This window comes from Bufo bufo, chromosome 11 (genome assembly GCF_905171765.1).
Source record: "Bufo bufo chromosome 11, aBufBuf1.1, whole genome shotgun sequence".
Lineage (NCBI taxonomy): Eukaryota > Metazoa > Chordata > Amphibia > Anura > Bufonidae > Bufo > Bufo bufo.
This window is the reverse complement of record NC_053399.1, coordinates 5708307-5723624: the sequence shown is the minus strand read 5'-3', so window position 1 is coordinate 5723624 and position 15318 is coordinate 5708307. Positions and strand designations below refer to the sequence as shown.

General features: G+C 50.7%; 1 protein-coding gene across 2 annotated transcripts; it reads left to right on the top strand.

Moving 5' to 3' along the window:
* The first annotated feature begins 4 nt into the window (after positions 1 to 4).
* On the top strand, positions 5 to 13714 carry LOC120981715. Of its 2 annotated transcripts, XM_040411370.1 has the most exons (4): positions 5 to 368; positions 4671 to 4837; positions 6703 to 10253; positions 12597 to 13714. In XM_040411370.1, the coding sequence occupies exons 1-3, from the start codon at positions 207 to 209 to the stop codon at positions 8180 to 8182; spliced, it is 1809 nt and encodes a 602-aa protein (XP_040267304.1). In that variant the 5' UTR covers positions 5 to 206; the 3' UTR covers positions 8183 to 10253; positions 12597 to 13714. The 2 variants fall into 2 exon arrangements, with proteins under 2 accessions (XP_040267304.1, XP_040267305.1); XM_040411371.1 differs by lacking the exons at positions 5 to 368; positions 12597 to 13714 and having other exon boundaries at positions 4759 to 4837; positions 6625 to 10625.
* The last annotated feature ends 1604 nt before the right edge of the window (positions 13715 to 15318 follow it).

Sequence of the window (15318 nt, the reverse complement as noted above, 5' to 3'; positions counted from 1 at the left end):
TAGCGCTAGTACATCACGCATGCGCGGGTTGTTTGATCACGGATGGTGCTGCGTATCGGGCAAGTTTGAGAGGTTCCAGTGAGTAGGTGCCCGGGGCCGGGCTGAGGGGGCGGTCGGTCGGTGCCAGCGGGGCGTGAGGGGAGCTGAGGGCGTCCTGTCAGTGCCTCCTCCTCAGGTCAGGCATGTTCTAGGCTGCTGGTACCCCCATGGCTGCCTACCACTGCTGTGTGCCCTTCTGTAACAGTGACTCCAGGTACAATGCAGACAAGAAGATCTCCTTCCACAGGATCCCAGCCTTCCATGTGGAGCCGCAGAGACACCGGGACTGGCTGAACCGGATCCGCAGAGAACCGGGGCCCAGCTTCAAGGTAATTCGAAGGGTCCGCTACATAATATAGGGGCTGGGGCCCAGGTCCAATATATTATATAGGAACCGGATCTACCGGGACCCAGGTCCAATATATTATATAGGAACCGGCCAAATCGGATCTACCCGGACCCAGGTCCAATATATTATATAGGAACCGGATCTACCGGGACCCAGGTCCAATATATTATATAGGAACCGGCCAAACCGGATCTACCGGGACCCAGGTCCAATATATTATATAGGAACCGGATCTACCGGGACCCAGATCCAATATATTATATAGGAACCGGCTCCACCGGGACCCAGATCCAATATATTATATAGGAACCGGCTCTACCGGGACCCAGGTCCAATATATTATATAGGAACCGGCCAAACCGGATCTACCTGGACCCAGGTCCAATATATTATATAGGAACCGGCCAAACCGGATCTACCGGGACCCAGGTCCAATATATTATATAGGAACCGGATCTACCGGGACCCAGGTCCAATATATTATATAGGAACCGGCCAAACCGGATCTACCCGGACCCAGGTCCAATATATTATATAGGAACCGGATCTACCGGGACCCAGGTCCAATATATTATATAGGAACCGGCCAAACCGGATCTACCGGGACCCAGGTCCAATATATTATATAGGAACCGGATCTACCGGGACCCAGATCCAATATATTATATAGGAACCGGCTCCACCGGGACCCAGATCCAATATATTATATAGGAACCGGCTCTACCGGGACCCAGGTCCAATATATTATATAGGAACCGGCCAAACCGGATCTACCCGGACCCAGGTCCAATATATTATATAGGAACCGGCCAAACCGGATCTACCGGGACCCAGGTCCAATATATTATATAGGAACCGGATCTACCGGGACCCAGGTCCAATATATTATATAGGAACCGGCCAAGCCGGATCTACCGGGACCCAGATCCAATATATTATATAGGAACCGGCCAAACCGGGTCTACCGGGACCCAGGTCCAATATATTATATAGGAACCGGCCAAACCGGATCTACCGGGACCCAGGTCCAATATATTATATAGGAACCAGATCTACCGGGACCCAGGTCCAATATATTATATAGGAACCGGATCTACCGGACCCAGGTCCAATATATTATATAGGAACCGGCCAAACCGGATCTACCGGGACCCAGGTCCAATATATTATATAGGAACCGGATCTACCGGGACCCAGGTCCAATATATTATATAGGAACCGGCCAAGCCGGATCTACCGGGACCCAGATCCAATATATTATATAGGAACCGGCCAAACCGGATCTACCGGGACCCAGATCCAATATATTATATAGGAACCGGGACCCAGGTCCAATATACACTGCTCAAAAAAATAAAGGGAACACTTAAACAACACAATGTAACTCCAAGTCAATCACACTTCTGTGAAATCAAACTGTCCACTTAGGAAGCAACACTGAGTGACAATCAATTTCACATGCTGTTGTGCAAATGGGATAGACAACAGGTGGAAATTATAGGCAATTAGCAAGACACCCCCAATAAAGGAGTGGTTCTGCAGGTGGTGACCACAGACCACTTCTTAGTTCCTATGCTTTCTGACTGATGTTTTGGTCACTTTTGAATGCTGGCGGTGCTTTCACTCTAGTGGTAACATGAGACGGAGTCTACAACCCACACAAGTGGCTCAGGTAGTGCAGCTTATCCAGGATGGCACATCAATGCGAGCTGTGGCAAGAAGGTTTGCTGTGTCTGTCAGCCTAGTGTCCAGAGCATGGAGGCGCTACCAGGAGACAGGCCAGTACATCAGGAGACATGGAGGAGGCCGTAGGAGGGCAACAACCCAGCAGCAGGACCGCTACCTCTGCCTTTGTGCAAGGAGGAACAGGAGGAGCACTGCCAGAGCCCTGCAAAATGACCTCCAGCAGGCCACAAATGTGCATGTGTCTGCTCAAACGGTCAGAAACGGACTCCATGAGGGTGATATGAGGGCCCGACATCCACAGGTGGGGGTTGTGCTTACAGCCCAACACCGTGCAGGACGTTTGGCATTTGCCAGAGAACACCAAGATTGGCAAATTCGCCACTGGCGCCCTGTGCTCTTCACAGATGAAAGCAGGTTCACACTGAGCACATCTGATAGACTGACTGCCATTAGGTACCGAGATGAGATCCTCAGACCCCTTGTGAGACCATATGCTGGTGCGGTTGGCCCTGGGTTCCTCCTAATGCAAGACAATGCTAGACCTCATGTGGCTGGAGTGTGTCAGCAGTTCCTGCAAGACGAAGGCATTGATGCTATGGACTGGCCCGCCCGTTCCCCAGACCTGAATCCAATTGAGCACATCTGGGACATCATGTCTCGCTCTATCCACCAACGTCACGTTGCACCACAGACTGTCCAGGAGTTGGCAGATGCTTTAGTCCAGGTCTGGGAGGAGATCCCTCAGGAGACCGTCCGCCACCTCATCAGGAGCATGCACAGGCGTTGTAGGGAGGTCATACAGGCACGTGGAGGCCACACACACTACTGAGCCTCCTTTTGACTTGTTTTAAGGACATTACATCAAAGTTGGATCAGCCTGTAGTGGGTTTTTCCACTTTAATTTTGAGTGCGACTCCAAATCCAGACCTCCATGGGTTGAAAAATTTGATTTCCATTTTTTAATTTTTGTGTGATCTTGTTGTCAGCACATTCAACTATGTAAAGAACAAAGTATTTCAGAAGAATATTTAATTAATTCAGATCTAGGATGTGTTATTTTTGTGTTCCCTTTATTTTTTTGAGCAGTGTATTATATAGGAACCGGCCAAACCGGGACCCTGGTCCAATATATTATATAGGAACCGGATCTACCGGGACCCTGGTCCAATATACAGTCCTGATCAAAAGTTTAAGACCACTTGAAAAATGGCAAAAACTCATATTGATCATGGCTGGATCTTAACAAGGTTCCAAGTGGAGCTTCAACATGCAACAAGAAGAGATGGGAGGGAGACAAAACATTTTTTGAGCATTCAACTTAATGAAAACAACGAATAAACTGAAACAGGCTGTTTTTCAGCTGATGAAAAGTTTAGGACCACACCTCCAAAAAAAACTCATCAGAGAATAAACCTTTCTTCCACCTTTGAATGTCCCATGTTTGGTGCTCTCTTGCAAAGTCGAAACGAGCTGTTCTGTGGCATTCAAGGAGACGAGGTCTTTGAAGACGTTTTTTCTTTTTGAAGCCCTTCAGTCTCAGATGCCGTCTGATGGTTTTGGGGCGGCAGTCAGCTCCAGTAAGGGCCTTAATTTGGGTCGAGGATCGTCCAGTGTCTTGACGGACAGCCAATTGGATCCTCCGGCTCAGTGCTGAGGACATTTTTTGGGTCTTCCACTTGACTTTTTTGTTCCATAACCCTCAGGATCATTTAAGAAATTCCAAATGACTGTCTTCCTGCGTCCCACCTCAGCAGCGATGGCGGCTGTGAGAGACCCTGCTTATGCAGCTCAACAACCCGACCACCTTCAAAAAGGGGGAGTTGTTTTGCCTTTGCCATCACAACGTGCGACGACCTGACAGAACATGACAATGAATCCACATCTTTGCACAGATTTGGCCTTTTAAAGGCATGTGGTCCTAAAATGTGGATCAGCTGAAAAACAGCCTGTTTCAGTTTATTTGTTGTTTTCATTAAATTGAATGCTCAAAAAATGTCTTGTCTCCCTCCCATTTCTTCTTGTTGCCTGTTGAAGCTCCACTTGGAACCATGTAAAGATCCAGCCATGATAAATAGGATTTTTTGCCATTTTTCAAGTGGTCTTAAACTTTTGATCAGGACTGTATTATATAGGAACCGGATCTACCGGCACCCAGGTCCAATATATAATGGGTACAGGGACCGGCCGAACGGGGTCTGCAAGGACCAGGACCCAATATATAATCTAGAGACCAGGGCCGGCTGAACCGGATATACAGGGATCGGGACCCAGGTCTAATATATAATATAGGGACCGGCCGAACCAGATCTACAGGGATCGGGCCCCCAAGTCTGTTATGATACATATTTGAGATACCAAAGGACAGGAAGATCGAGTATATGCTAATGTGTGGGCGCCTGTAGTGTCAGATGTTAAAGACCCATGGGCGGCCATCATACCGGCGGGGGGCTCTGTTGGCCTCTGTTCAGCGCTTTACGTCCTGGTCCAATCAGAGAACTTATGCCGCACAGCGTTCACGGGTGCCAATGGGTAACTTACGCTCCGAGTGGGTGCCCTCGGCGTTTCCGTCCACATTCAGAGACTCTCTTTATTTCAGGTCTCCAGCTGCACCCGAGTCTGTTCCAAACATTTCCTCCCGTCTGATTTCGTGAGGACGTTGACAGGAAAAAGGAACCTGAAGCCTTACAGCGTGCCCTGCATCTTCCAGTGGTCGGCAGAGGAGAAGACCCAGGAGCCCATGTCTGTCCCCAAGAGGAACTCCGGGTAAAGATTGTTCACATCGCATCTCAGGGGCCCCAAGACATAAGATCTGGCTCCTGGAGCCCCAAACATTAGCCGATGTCCTGGAGGGCGTTTAGTCCCGCCATTATAGTTCCCTCCTGCAATCACAGCCATTCAGATGACTGGACAGACATGAGCGGCGAGGCCGAATCTTCTACACAGTGATTAGTGCTGCCCTTCTTCGGCTCATGGTGGGGGCGCACCTCTAAAAGTAGCCATCCATCACCAAATCTGCCTATCGTGGTGTGACCGACTGATTATCTAATGCATACAGGGTCGTCCAGAAGGCAGATGGGGAAGAAGGATCGGGCACGCTGGATTTCAACATGTCTGGTTGTTTCTGCCCCCATAGATAAGCTGCCACCAGCGGTCTATTCGCCACTCCCCATTACACCATGCTGAGCGTGCATGTATATGAGTGGCAGAAGGCTGTCGCAACGAAACGCGTGGTCACTAAGACATCTCGTCATCAGTGAAGCCAAATATCCCTTTAAAAGTGGGTAACAATCAATGCAGTGTAAGGCCTCATGCACACGACTGTTGTTTTATTACGTGTCCGTTGTTCCGTTTTTCGTGATTTTCTGCGGACCCATTGACTTTCAATGGGTCAGTTGAAAACTCGGCTAATGCACCGTTTGTCGTCCGTGGTTCCAGTCCGTCAAAAAAATATAACCTGTCCTATTTTTTTCACTGAAAACTGTTCGCGGACCCATTCAAGTCAATGGGACCGTGAAAAAACGCAGAGGCACACAAGATTGTCGTCCGCGTCCGTTTTTTTCCTATCATTTGCATGGCAAACTTGACTTAGACTTTTTATTACTTTTCTTCATGTCTGGTGATCCTCCAAAATAAAGGAAGACACACGGAAACAAAAACGGAACAACGGAACCCCATTTTGCGGAACGGAACACAACAACGGTCGTGTACATGAGGCCTAAATCAGTGGGTGCTGAGTGCTGGTTCTGGACCTTGCTGCCGCCGGACCAGTTGGACTGGGTTGTGATTGTGTTGCCTTATACCACCTATTGGTTGGCTCTACAACAGGATTTTGGATGAAAAGATCACCCAAGCCACACCCCTTTCCTGTGAAGACACGCCCCCTCAGCATAGTGATTCTTTTTGGCTTACTAAAAATGTCTGAAAGGCAGAAGGGTTATGCTATGAAAAGTGTTAGGTGCTAAATATTGACTTGCCCAGGGTCAGACCGCTGAGACCTCCAGCGATCCCGAGACCCCTCTGAATGGATGATGGTACACGTTGGTTCATTGCCCCATTCATTCCTGTGGGAAGATGCAGACAGCGCTCCGTCGATCCCATAGAACCGGATGGAACGGTGGCTCAGTGTGCGCCCAGAGAGCACTCGGGATCGCAGGAGGTCCCGGTGGTCGGACCGCTCGTGATCCGATATTTATCACTTGTCCTGTGGACACTGTGGGTGGTGAACACTTATCGTGGGATCTGAAGCAAAATTCCAATAGATTTTGAGGGCAGAGTTCTGCCTTTTTTGACGTTTGCAAGCTAGGACCCTTCTCCTGCGCCTCCCCCCTGAGCGGCGTGTACCTCATACCAGGGGTCAGCAACCTCCGGCCCTCCAGCTTGTTGAGAAACTACAGTTCCCAGCATTCTCTATTCATTTCCATGAGAGTCCTGAGAAGAGTAGAGGAAGTATGCATGCTGGGAGTTGTAGTTTCACAACAGCTGGAGTGCCAGAGGTTGCCGACCCCTGCCTCACACAATTAGTGCCTTTTTAACTCCTTGATGTCTTCTAGTTCTCTTCCAGTGCACCGTAGGGCGTTACATTATTCCTCGAGCCTGCGATGGAACTGACTGATGTTTTCTGTCTCCAGGAGCAGCAAGCACAAGCTTCAGCCCATATTGCCTTCACAACCCCAAGTCCAGAACAATAAGCCTTCCCAAGCGGTGGAGATGACGGCGTCTATACTGGACCACTGCTACGACTTGCCCCCGATGACCGATACCGAAATGCTGCACGCGGCCCGTGAGGAGATCGGCCGTCTACAGCATCGCAATGCCTCCCTGGAGAAGAGTCTGTTCTTTCTGGAGCGCTTCTCCGCTGACTCGGGCCTTATTCACTTTTATACCGGATTTAAGGACTATTCGACGTTGAAAGTCGTTTTTTCTACCCTGACTGAAACCGAGGGCAGCTCCGTAAAATGGAAGCAGTGCCAGCAAGAAGGGTACAGACACGTCGACAAGGGGTCCCCCGCTGAAGCAGAGGGCATGCCACAGATGGACCAGTTCTTCTTATTTCTATGCAAGGTTCGCCAGGGATTCCACGACCAGGATCTAGCTGTCCGCTTTAACATCTCGCAGACCAGGGTTGTCCGGGTCATTGTCACATGGGCGCACTATTTGTATCTTGTCCTTGGTGAAATCCCTCTTTGGCGCAGCCGAGAAACCGGGTGCCAGGATGTGCCAGAATGCTTCAAGGCGTCCTACCCTCGTGCCCGGGTGACTTTACATTGTGCAGAGATTAAGGTCCAGACGAGCGAGACGGAGAACAAACCTTCTCAGGTGTATTGCAATCATGCCGTGTACAAAGGCTTGCTTGGCATAGCCCCCCACGGAGCGGTCATATTTATAAGCCCACTCTATTCTGGGTGTGCATCCAAGAGAGAGATCGTTAAGTCATCCGGCATCTTGGAGTTGTTGGAAGCTGGAGATTGGATGGTAACTGAGAAGGATTTCCTCATCCAAGATTTGGTGGAATCTGTTGGCGCCTTCGTGGTCATCCCTCCTATTATCACCACGGCTGCTCTCCCTAGGGAGTGCCACGAAGCCACGGTCATGGTAAGCCAGCCGTCAACTGAGCAAAATGCCATGTTCATCCTAGCATCCACTAACGAGAAGGGGCAGGAGACCTTGGTTGTGACCACCTCGCCAGGGGTAGAAGATTCGCTTGTGGAACTGGAGCGCTCAGCAGGAGAGGTGGATGTGGTCGAGGAGGTTGTGACCGAAGAGAAGTTGGTGGAAGAGGTGGTGACCACCACAGACGGCGTAGAAGAGGGTTCTGAAGACCACAGTCGGCCTGGAGGGGAAGTAAGACACCTGGCCAAAAGGAAAGCCCGACATTATGGCCGGGAGGAGGTGGTAAGGTGCGCGCCCCACCTGGAGAAGGAAGCTGCTGGACTAAACAAGGACATAAATTCCCTCGCTCGTCTAAGAATTTGCATAAACCAAGACATAGAGAGAGTTCGCCAGTACCATCTGTTCGATAACGTCCTTCCGTATGCGTTAAGTGGCACTGCCAATCAGTTGTGGGCCGTGTGCGCCATGCTAAGTAATATCAACGGGTCACTGAGCTAAGATGTGAATGGTGGATGTAAAGGGAAGACGTGGAACAGCGGAAAGTTCCCCTTAAGTTGGGACATTACCCAAATAAAGACTAAAGGACCCTGTAAAGTGCCAGTGGGGGAGGGGGCACAAAATCCGGTATGTCCTATATGGAGATAACATGACTTGCCATAACATTTAAAGGAGCAGCAGGGTAAGACACAAATAAGTATCCCCGGGACCCCCACCAATCAGATGAACAGGACCGCAGTGCTCACTGGAGCCCCTGACTCCTTAAAGGGGTTTTCTGGGAATAATTTCCTTTCATCTAATGCCCGCAGCCTGTCCCTGCTCCTCGCGGCTCCGGTCCTCTGCGCTGCCTCTGCCGTGTGCACGTTCCGTGGCTGGTATCAGCAGTAATGTGCCACTTATGACCGTGCGGGGACCGGGACACCGACACAGCGGGGGGCAGGGGAGTATGAATCCTCTGTTTAGTGCCCACAGCCTGCTTCCGTAAACAGTGATTATTCCTGGAAAACCCCTTTAACTGCAGCACCGGCACATGGTGGCTGCAGAAGTGACTATCATTCTGCTAACGGGTGGGGGTCCCGGTGAGAGAACTTAGGTTGCACATTGACGGACCTTTTGAAGGATACACAATCCATGTATAATCCCAGAAAAGCCCTTTAAGCACTGGTCATGTGGAGCTGCATGTTATAGATCAGGAGGAGCTGAGCCGATTGGTATATAGCAGGGATCGGCAGCCTCCGGCACTACAACTGCCAGCATGTTTCATTGGTTCATGCTCGTCTATGGGAGTTAGAAGAATAGCCCAGCATGTTGGCACGCTGTGAGTTGTAGTTGATCCTTGGTGTATAGTCCTATGGGAGAAGATTCTGCAAAGCTTGTATTTCATTCATATAAATTCCTGCTCATTTTAGGCTTTGGAGTCCAGGAGGCGGTCCTACGAATGATTGACAGCCTCCGCTCTATGACTGCGTGTACAGAGAGAGCTGTCAGTCACTGCACTTCAGAGACCAGAATGAGCAGGGAATTAAAGGGCCAGTCCCCTCCTGGTATTTGGGCCCCTCATCCAGCAGAAGTCAATAGAAGGCACTTACCAATTGCTTTGCGTCTCTGGCAGTGCCTCCTTTCCCAGCTCTGGCTCCCCATTCTCCTGGCATGTGTGCGGCTGGTTGTTGGGTGATACTGCCAGCCCTGCGATCTTGCAGCGGCGGCCGTGCTTGCGCACGGAGATGAAGTCCTTTGCTTATTGCGGTCGCCAAGATCGTAGGGACTCGCATATCCAACTGCTAGCCCGGTCACCACTCTGCAACATATCCTGTTTCAATAGAACAGCTCCAGGACATGAACAGAAGCCCCGGAGCTGTAATAATCCAGCATTGGGATCTCGCCTGTCATTACAACGCTGCTTGCCTTCGCTTTCATTCATATGGAACGAATCCGTCCACGGAGGACGCGCTGAGCTCCGGAGCTGCCGTGGAGGTGAACACGGGAGATGGGACAACCCCCTTTAAATTAATGAAATACAAGCTGCACCAAATCTTTTCCCATAAAACTATATATCGACCTGCAGATCAGACGCCATGTTCAGCGTGACAGGTTCCCTTAAATCTGTCGCACAATTCCTTAAAGGGGCTGCCCAGGATCAGAGAAATATGGCTGCTTTCTTCTAGAAACGGCACCACCCCTGTCCTTGAGTTGTGGCGGCTATTGCAGCTCCGCTTCATTACAGTGAATGGGACCGAATTGCAATACCACACACAACCTGTGGACAGGTGTGTCGCTGTTTTTGAAAGAAAGCAGCCATTCTTTTCAAACACTGTACAAACCCTTTAAGCTGGCCGTACACGTAAAATGTATGTCTATTCTTGGGATAGGTCATCAATATAAGATCAGGAAGGGTAGGACCTCTGGCACCCCCGTGAGCTCACCAGGCACAGCGCCATCCATTGTATAGTGGCTGTGCTTGGTATCACAGCCCAGCCCCATTCACTTGAGTGCGTCTGAGCTTTGTACAGGAGTCGGACCCCGCCGATCTAATATTGATGACCTATCCTGAGGAAAGGCCATCAATATATAAGTCTAGGAGTTGTCACTTCAGCAAATGGCTTTTATCATGTAGAGAAAGTTATTATAGAGCACTTCCTAATGTGTTGTGATTCTCCATATTGCCTCCTTTGGTGGCTGATTCATTTCCATCTCATTATACACAGCTCGTATCCAGGGGGTTATAGCCATCGCTGCAGCGCAGGTACAAGGTGGCCGGGACAGGAGCTGCTGCGCGTGCGCGCCTATGTGCGCTTCCATGGTCCCAGCCGGGGCTCTTTCCTATATTGTGCAAACACGACCACTGATGCGGAATTGCAGGGTGGTCGTAACCCCTGGAAATGAGCCGTATATGATGTGAGGAGGCGATATGGAGAATCGCAATACATTAGTAAGTGCCTCGTATTAACATCCCCTACATCAGGCATTCTCAACCTGCGGCCCTCCAGCTGTTGCAAAACTAGGTCCACAGGTTGAGCATCCCTGCCCTACATGATAAATGCCATTTGCTGAGGTCAGACGACCCCTTTAAGCACTCCGCAGATCAGGTCCGTTCCTGCTGCAGATTTTTTCCCGCACTGCTTGGATGGGATTTGGTGAAAAATCTCATGTATTTTGCTGGCACGTTAATTCACTGCGGATTTTCTGTTCTCAAATCCGCGATGGAAACTCTACAGGGCATACGCTTTAGGCTACTTTCACACTAGCGTTTTTCTTTTCCGGCACTGAGTTCCGTCCTAGGGGCTCAATACCGGAAAAGAACTGATCAGTTTTATCCTAATGCATTCTGAATGGAGAGCGATCCGTTCAGGATGTCTTCAGTTCAGTCATTTTGATTGATCAGGCAAAAGAGAAAACCGTAGCATGCTACGGTTTTATCTCCGGCGAAAAAAACTGAAGACTTGCCTGAATGCCGGATCCGGCATTTTTTTCCATAGGAATGTATTAATGCCGGATCCGTCCTTCCGGTCTGCGCATGCGCCGACCTTTAAAATTGAGAAGAAAAAAAATACCGGATCCGTTTTGCCTGATGACACCGAAAAAACGGATCCGGTATTGCAATGCATTTTTCTGACTGATCAGGTATTTTTCAGACTGATCAGGATCCTGATCAGTCAGAAACAATGACATCCGTTTGCATACAGTTTGCCTGCCGGAATCAAACAACGCAAGTGTGACAGTGCCCTCAGATCCGCGTTCCACCTGCTGTGAAGGTGTCTTTCTATGAAGGTGCAGACAGCACCCATGTCCTTTAAGCTGTTTTTAAAGGTAAATCCACTGTTACAGCTATTTTGCAGGATTTAAAGGGAGTCTTTCGCCTAATCTGAGTGTTTTAGACCGCTCAGACCAGGTTATTGACTCTTTCACCCTCTTTACAATCGGACCTTTCTTTTATGCGTCCCTCGTCCAGATCATGGAAAAAAAAAAACTTTTTAAACGTATGCAAATGAGCTTCTGAAGGTGCCCAGGGGCAGCGTTACTGGGCGATGTGCCACGAAAAACACACCTCTTTCAGCCCTCTGGCCGCCCTTCTGTCCTATTACCTCCTCCAGCCGGCGGACGTCACGAGCGGCACCAGAGGACAGCGGGCCGGCGGTCTTTAGTTGGCCGGCGCATGCGCAATAGGAATATCTGTTCCTCTGCCCATACCGGACAGAGCAGTGCGCAGGTGCGGGCCAGTTCCCAGCCTGACTTCTTCTCTTGCCGCTCGTGACGTCCGCCGGCTGGAGGCAGAGGAGGTAATAGGACAGAAGGGCGGGCGAGAGGGCTGAAAGAGGTGTGTTTTTCTGGGCACCACCCAGTAACGCCGCCCCTGGGCACCTTCAGAAGCTCATTTGCATATGTTTAAAAAGTGTTGTTTTTTTTTTCATGATCTGGACGAGGGACGCATAAAAGAAAGGTCCGATTGTAATGAGGGTGAAAGAGTCTCCTGATCTGAGCGGTCTAAAACGCTCAAATTGGGTGAAAGACTCCCTTTAAAGGGGTTTTCCCATCTCCGACAATGGGGGCATATCGCTAGGATATGCCCCCATTGTCTGATAGGTGCGGACCCGCACCTTCAATGAGAACGGAGGGTGCAGTGCGCATGCGCAGCAGCCCTCAATTCATTTCTATGGGGCCACCAAAAATAGCCGAGCGCTGGCTCTGCTATTTCCGTCTGCCTCACAGAAATGAATGGGAGCAGGGGCCGCGCGGTGCGCTCCCATTCACTTCTATGGGTGCGGCGCTTGGTGGTGGACAGACCCTGGGAAATCCGGGGTCCTCCAGCCACAGCTCTCCCTGCTCCATTCTCGTTGTAGGTGCGGGTCCCAGCGGTGGGACCCGCACCTATCGGACAATAGGGGCATATCCTAGCGATGTGCCCCTATTGTCTGAGATGGGAAAACCCTTTTAAAGGGGATGTCCAGCCTAGGAGCCTGCAAGCCCTATGAAATGGACCTGGGCCACTGGACATGACTCTCCTGTCCGCAGTCCAGCTGGGTCACGTGACCACAGTGGCCAATCACAGGCCGGTCACATTGACTTGAACGGACCTCCCAGCTGTGATGTAACCGTTAAGCTAATGTGACTGCTGAGGCTTGTGATTGGCTGCAGCGGTCACGGGACCCAGATGCTTCCCGGACAGGTGAGTCTTTATGTTTTGGGGCAAAGGTCCGTGGCATAGGGGTTATCTGCTCCAAGGCTGGACAGCTCCTTTAGCTATTGATGACTTATCTTTCCGAGTCCTGGGACCCCCGCCGATCGTCTCCGGGGCTACACCGCTTCGTACACTGTGAATGGGAGCAGTGCCGCAGTAACCTGGCATGGCGCTGGGCTATCCCAATGCGGGGTTCTGGCACCAGCTGATGGGTGAGGGTGCTGGATCTGATCCTTAGGATGGGTCATCGGTAGTTAAGTCCTGGACGCCCCTTTTAAGCAGATCTGTCAGAAGATTTGTCCCTATGACGCCGGCTGACCTTCTATATGTAGAGGCACCTGTGTTGGTCCCATGTTCCCGCATTGCTGAGAAAAATGATGTCTTAATATATGCAAATGAGCCTCTAGGAGCAACGGGGGCGTTACCATTACACCTAGAGGCTCTGCTCTCTGTGCAACTGCTGCTCCCTCTCCACTTTGGCAGGGCCGGGTGTGATGATGTATTCACTGCCGGGCCCTGTCAGTGCAGAGGGCGTGGCCCTTGTGGAGAGAGCAGAGCCTCTAGGTGTAATGGCAACGCCCCCGTTGCTCCTAGAAGCCCATTTGCATATATTAAGACATAATGTTTCTCAGCAATGCGGGCACATAGGAACATGGGACCGACACGGGTGCCTCTACATATAGCAGGTCGGCCGGCGTCATCGGGACAAATCTGCTGACAGATGCCTTTTAAGTGCTTTTCATGCTTTATTGCTTTTATTTATAGATGTTTTCTTAGATTATTATTTTTTTTGTACTATGAAACTTGTGTATGAAGCCGCCATCTTATCCTAAATACAGAATGTTCCGTGACCTTCAGAACAGGTTTTATTTTTTAAGATTCTCCTAATTGCTGCAGTCACCAGCGGCGGGCGATTGTATTAGAGGCAGAGCTGACATCATGGGGAGGCTACGAGCTCCTCCTCCTCCTCTCGGTTTCCTGCAGGGTCGATGGATCCCCTCTGACCGGATCCCCACAGACTCGACATGGCTGTAAACCCAGGTTAGCCACCGTTCTGCACAGCCTTACTTGGCTCCCCATTGGGTGCAGGGATCCAACCTGTGGCTCTCCAGCTGTTGCAAAGCTCTAGCTCCCATCCTCCCCTGCTATTTGCAGGCTGTCGGGGCATGATGGGGGGTGTAGTTTTATAACAGTAAGAGAGCCACATCTCCCATCCTCCCCTGCTATTTGCAGGCTGTCGGGGCATGATGGGCGGTGTAGTTTTATAACAGTAAGAGCGCCACATCTCCCATCCTCCCCTGCTATTTGCAGGCTGTCGGGGCATGATGGGCGGTGTAGTTTTACAGCTGGAGAGCCACAGGTTGGGGAACATTGGTTTTGTTGAGCCTAGGAGGGAAGAAGGACTGCGTGTTGTCCGGCCGTACGTCAGGGATTTGGGGCCTCCGTTTTCTGGAGGACTGGTCGCTCATGCTCTTTCTATGAAGGTTGTCATCTTGGTCAAGTTAAAACCACCAATCCCTCGTCAGTCCCTGCCATGAACCGTGCCTCTGCTTCCAGCGATGGGATTCGCATCTGCAGCCCCCCCCCCCCCCCCCTTCCAACAATGGCGCCTCAGGTTTCGGACCGGTGGCTGCCAGGGGTTTGCATCTGTAGTGCTTCTTTTGTGTCACAAAATGGTCGAAATTGCCTTCTTTGCATCTAGAAAATCTGCAATAAAATCGACAACCGAGCCCCACAACGGCTGCAACACGCCCGTGGTCACATGACCAAAGCACTAACCAATAGGAATACACCGCGTGGTAACATAACGCGTATGGGACATTCTTATTGGAATCCACGTGAAAATTAATTTCACAAGAGAGGGAAACGGCAGAGAGGCTGAAGAATCCCAGGGCGTGCTGACAGCCAATCAGGAGGCAGGACACTGGCTGGTCTATCGGGCCCGATACTAGCAGTGAAGCACAGACTCCATTGTGACCTCGGCCTCCGATGTGAGAGGACACGGCGGCCGTGTCTCCGACAGACAAAGCCATTACAGGGACCGCGTCGGCATAGATTGAGTTCAGTGGATTGAATTACTAGGGAGAAGGTCCGGTTTTATCATTAGGGTCAGAGGGCGCACTGTGTGTCCTACAGAGACTGCTGCACAAAGGATTGGGGGGGCAAATCACTAGGCTATGCCCCCCATGAATGACAGGTGCGGGTCCCACATCTAGATTTAGAAAGGAGCCCGTGAAGTGGCAGAGGGCGCACCGTGCAGGCCACCCGCCATTTGTGCTGCACCCCTCCCCTGTCTCCCATTGGGGCATGGGGAACGATTGGAGACTTGGCCAGAGGCAATGTAGAGAAGCTGCTGGACGATTTACTACGGGGCGGACGTGACCCGTGAACGAGGGTCTCCATTAGATACTACAGTGTACAGTGCCAAAACTGAAGCCACTCAAGTTCTAGACGGAGCCTC

Coding starts and splice junctions, on each gene's coding strand:
- LOC120981715 (XM_040411370.1), top strand. CDS start 207: ATGGCTGCCTACCACTGCTGTGTGCCCTTCTGTAACAGTGACTCCAGG. Junction 369..4,670: donor AACCGGGGCCCAGCTTCAAG/GTAATTCGAAGG, acceptor TCTTTATTTCAG/GTCTCCAGCTGCACCCGAGT. Junction 4,838..6,702: donor GTCCCCAAGAGGAACTCCGG/GTAAAGATTGTT, acceptor TTCTGTCTCCAG/GAGCAGCAAGCACAAGCTTC.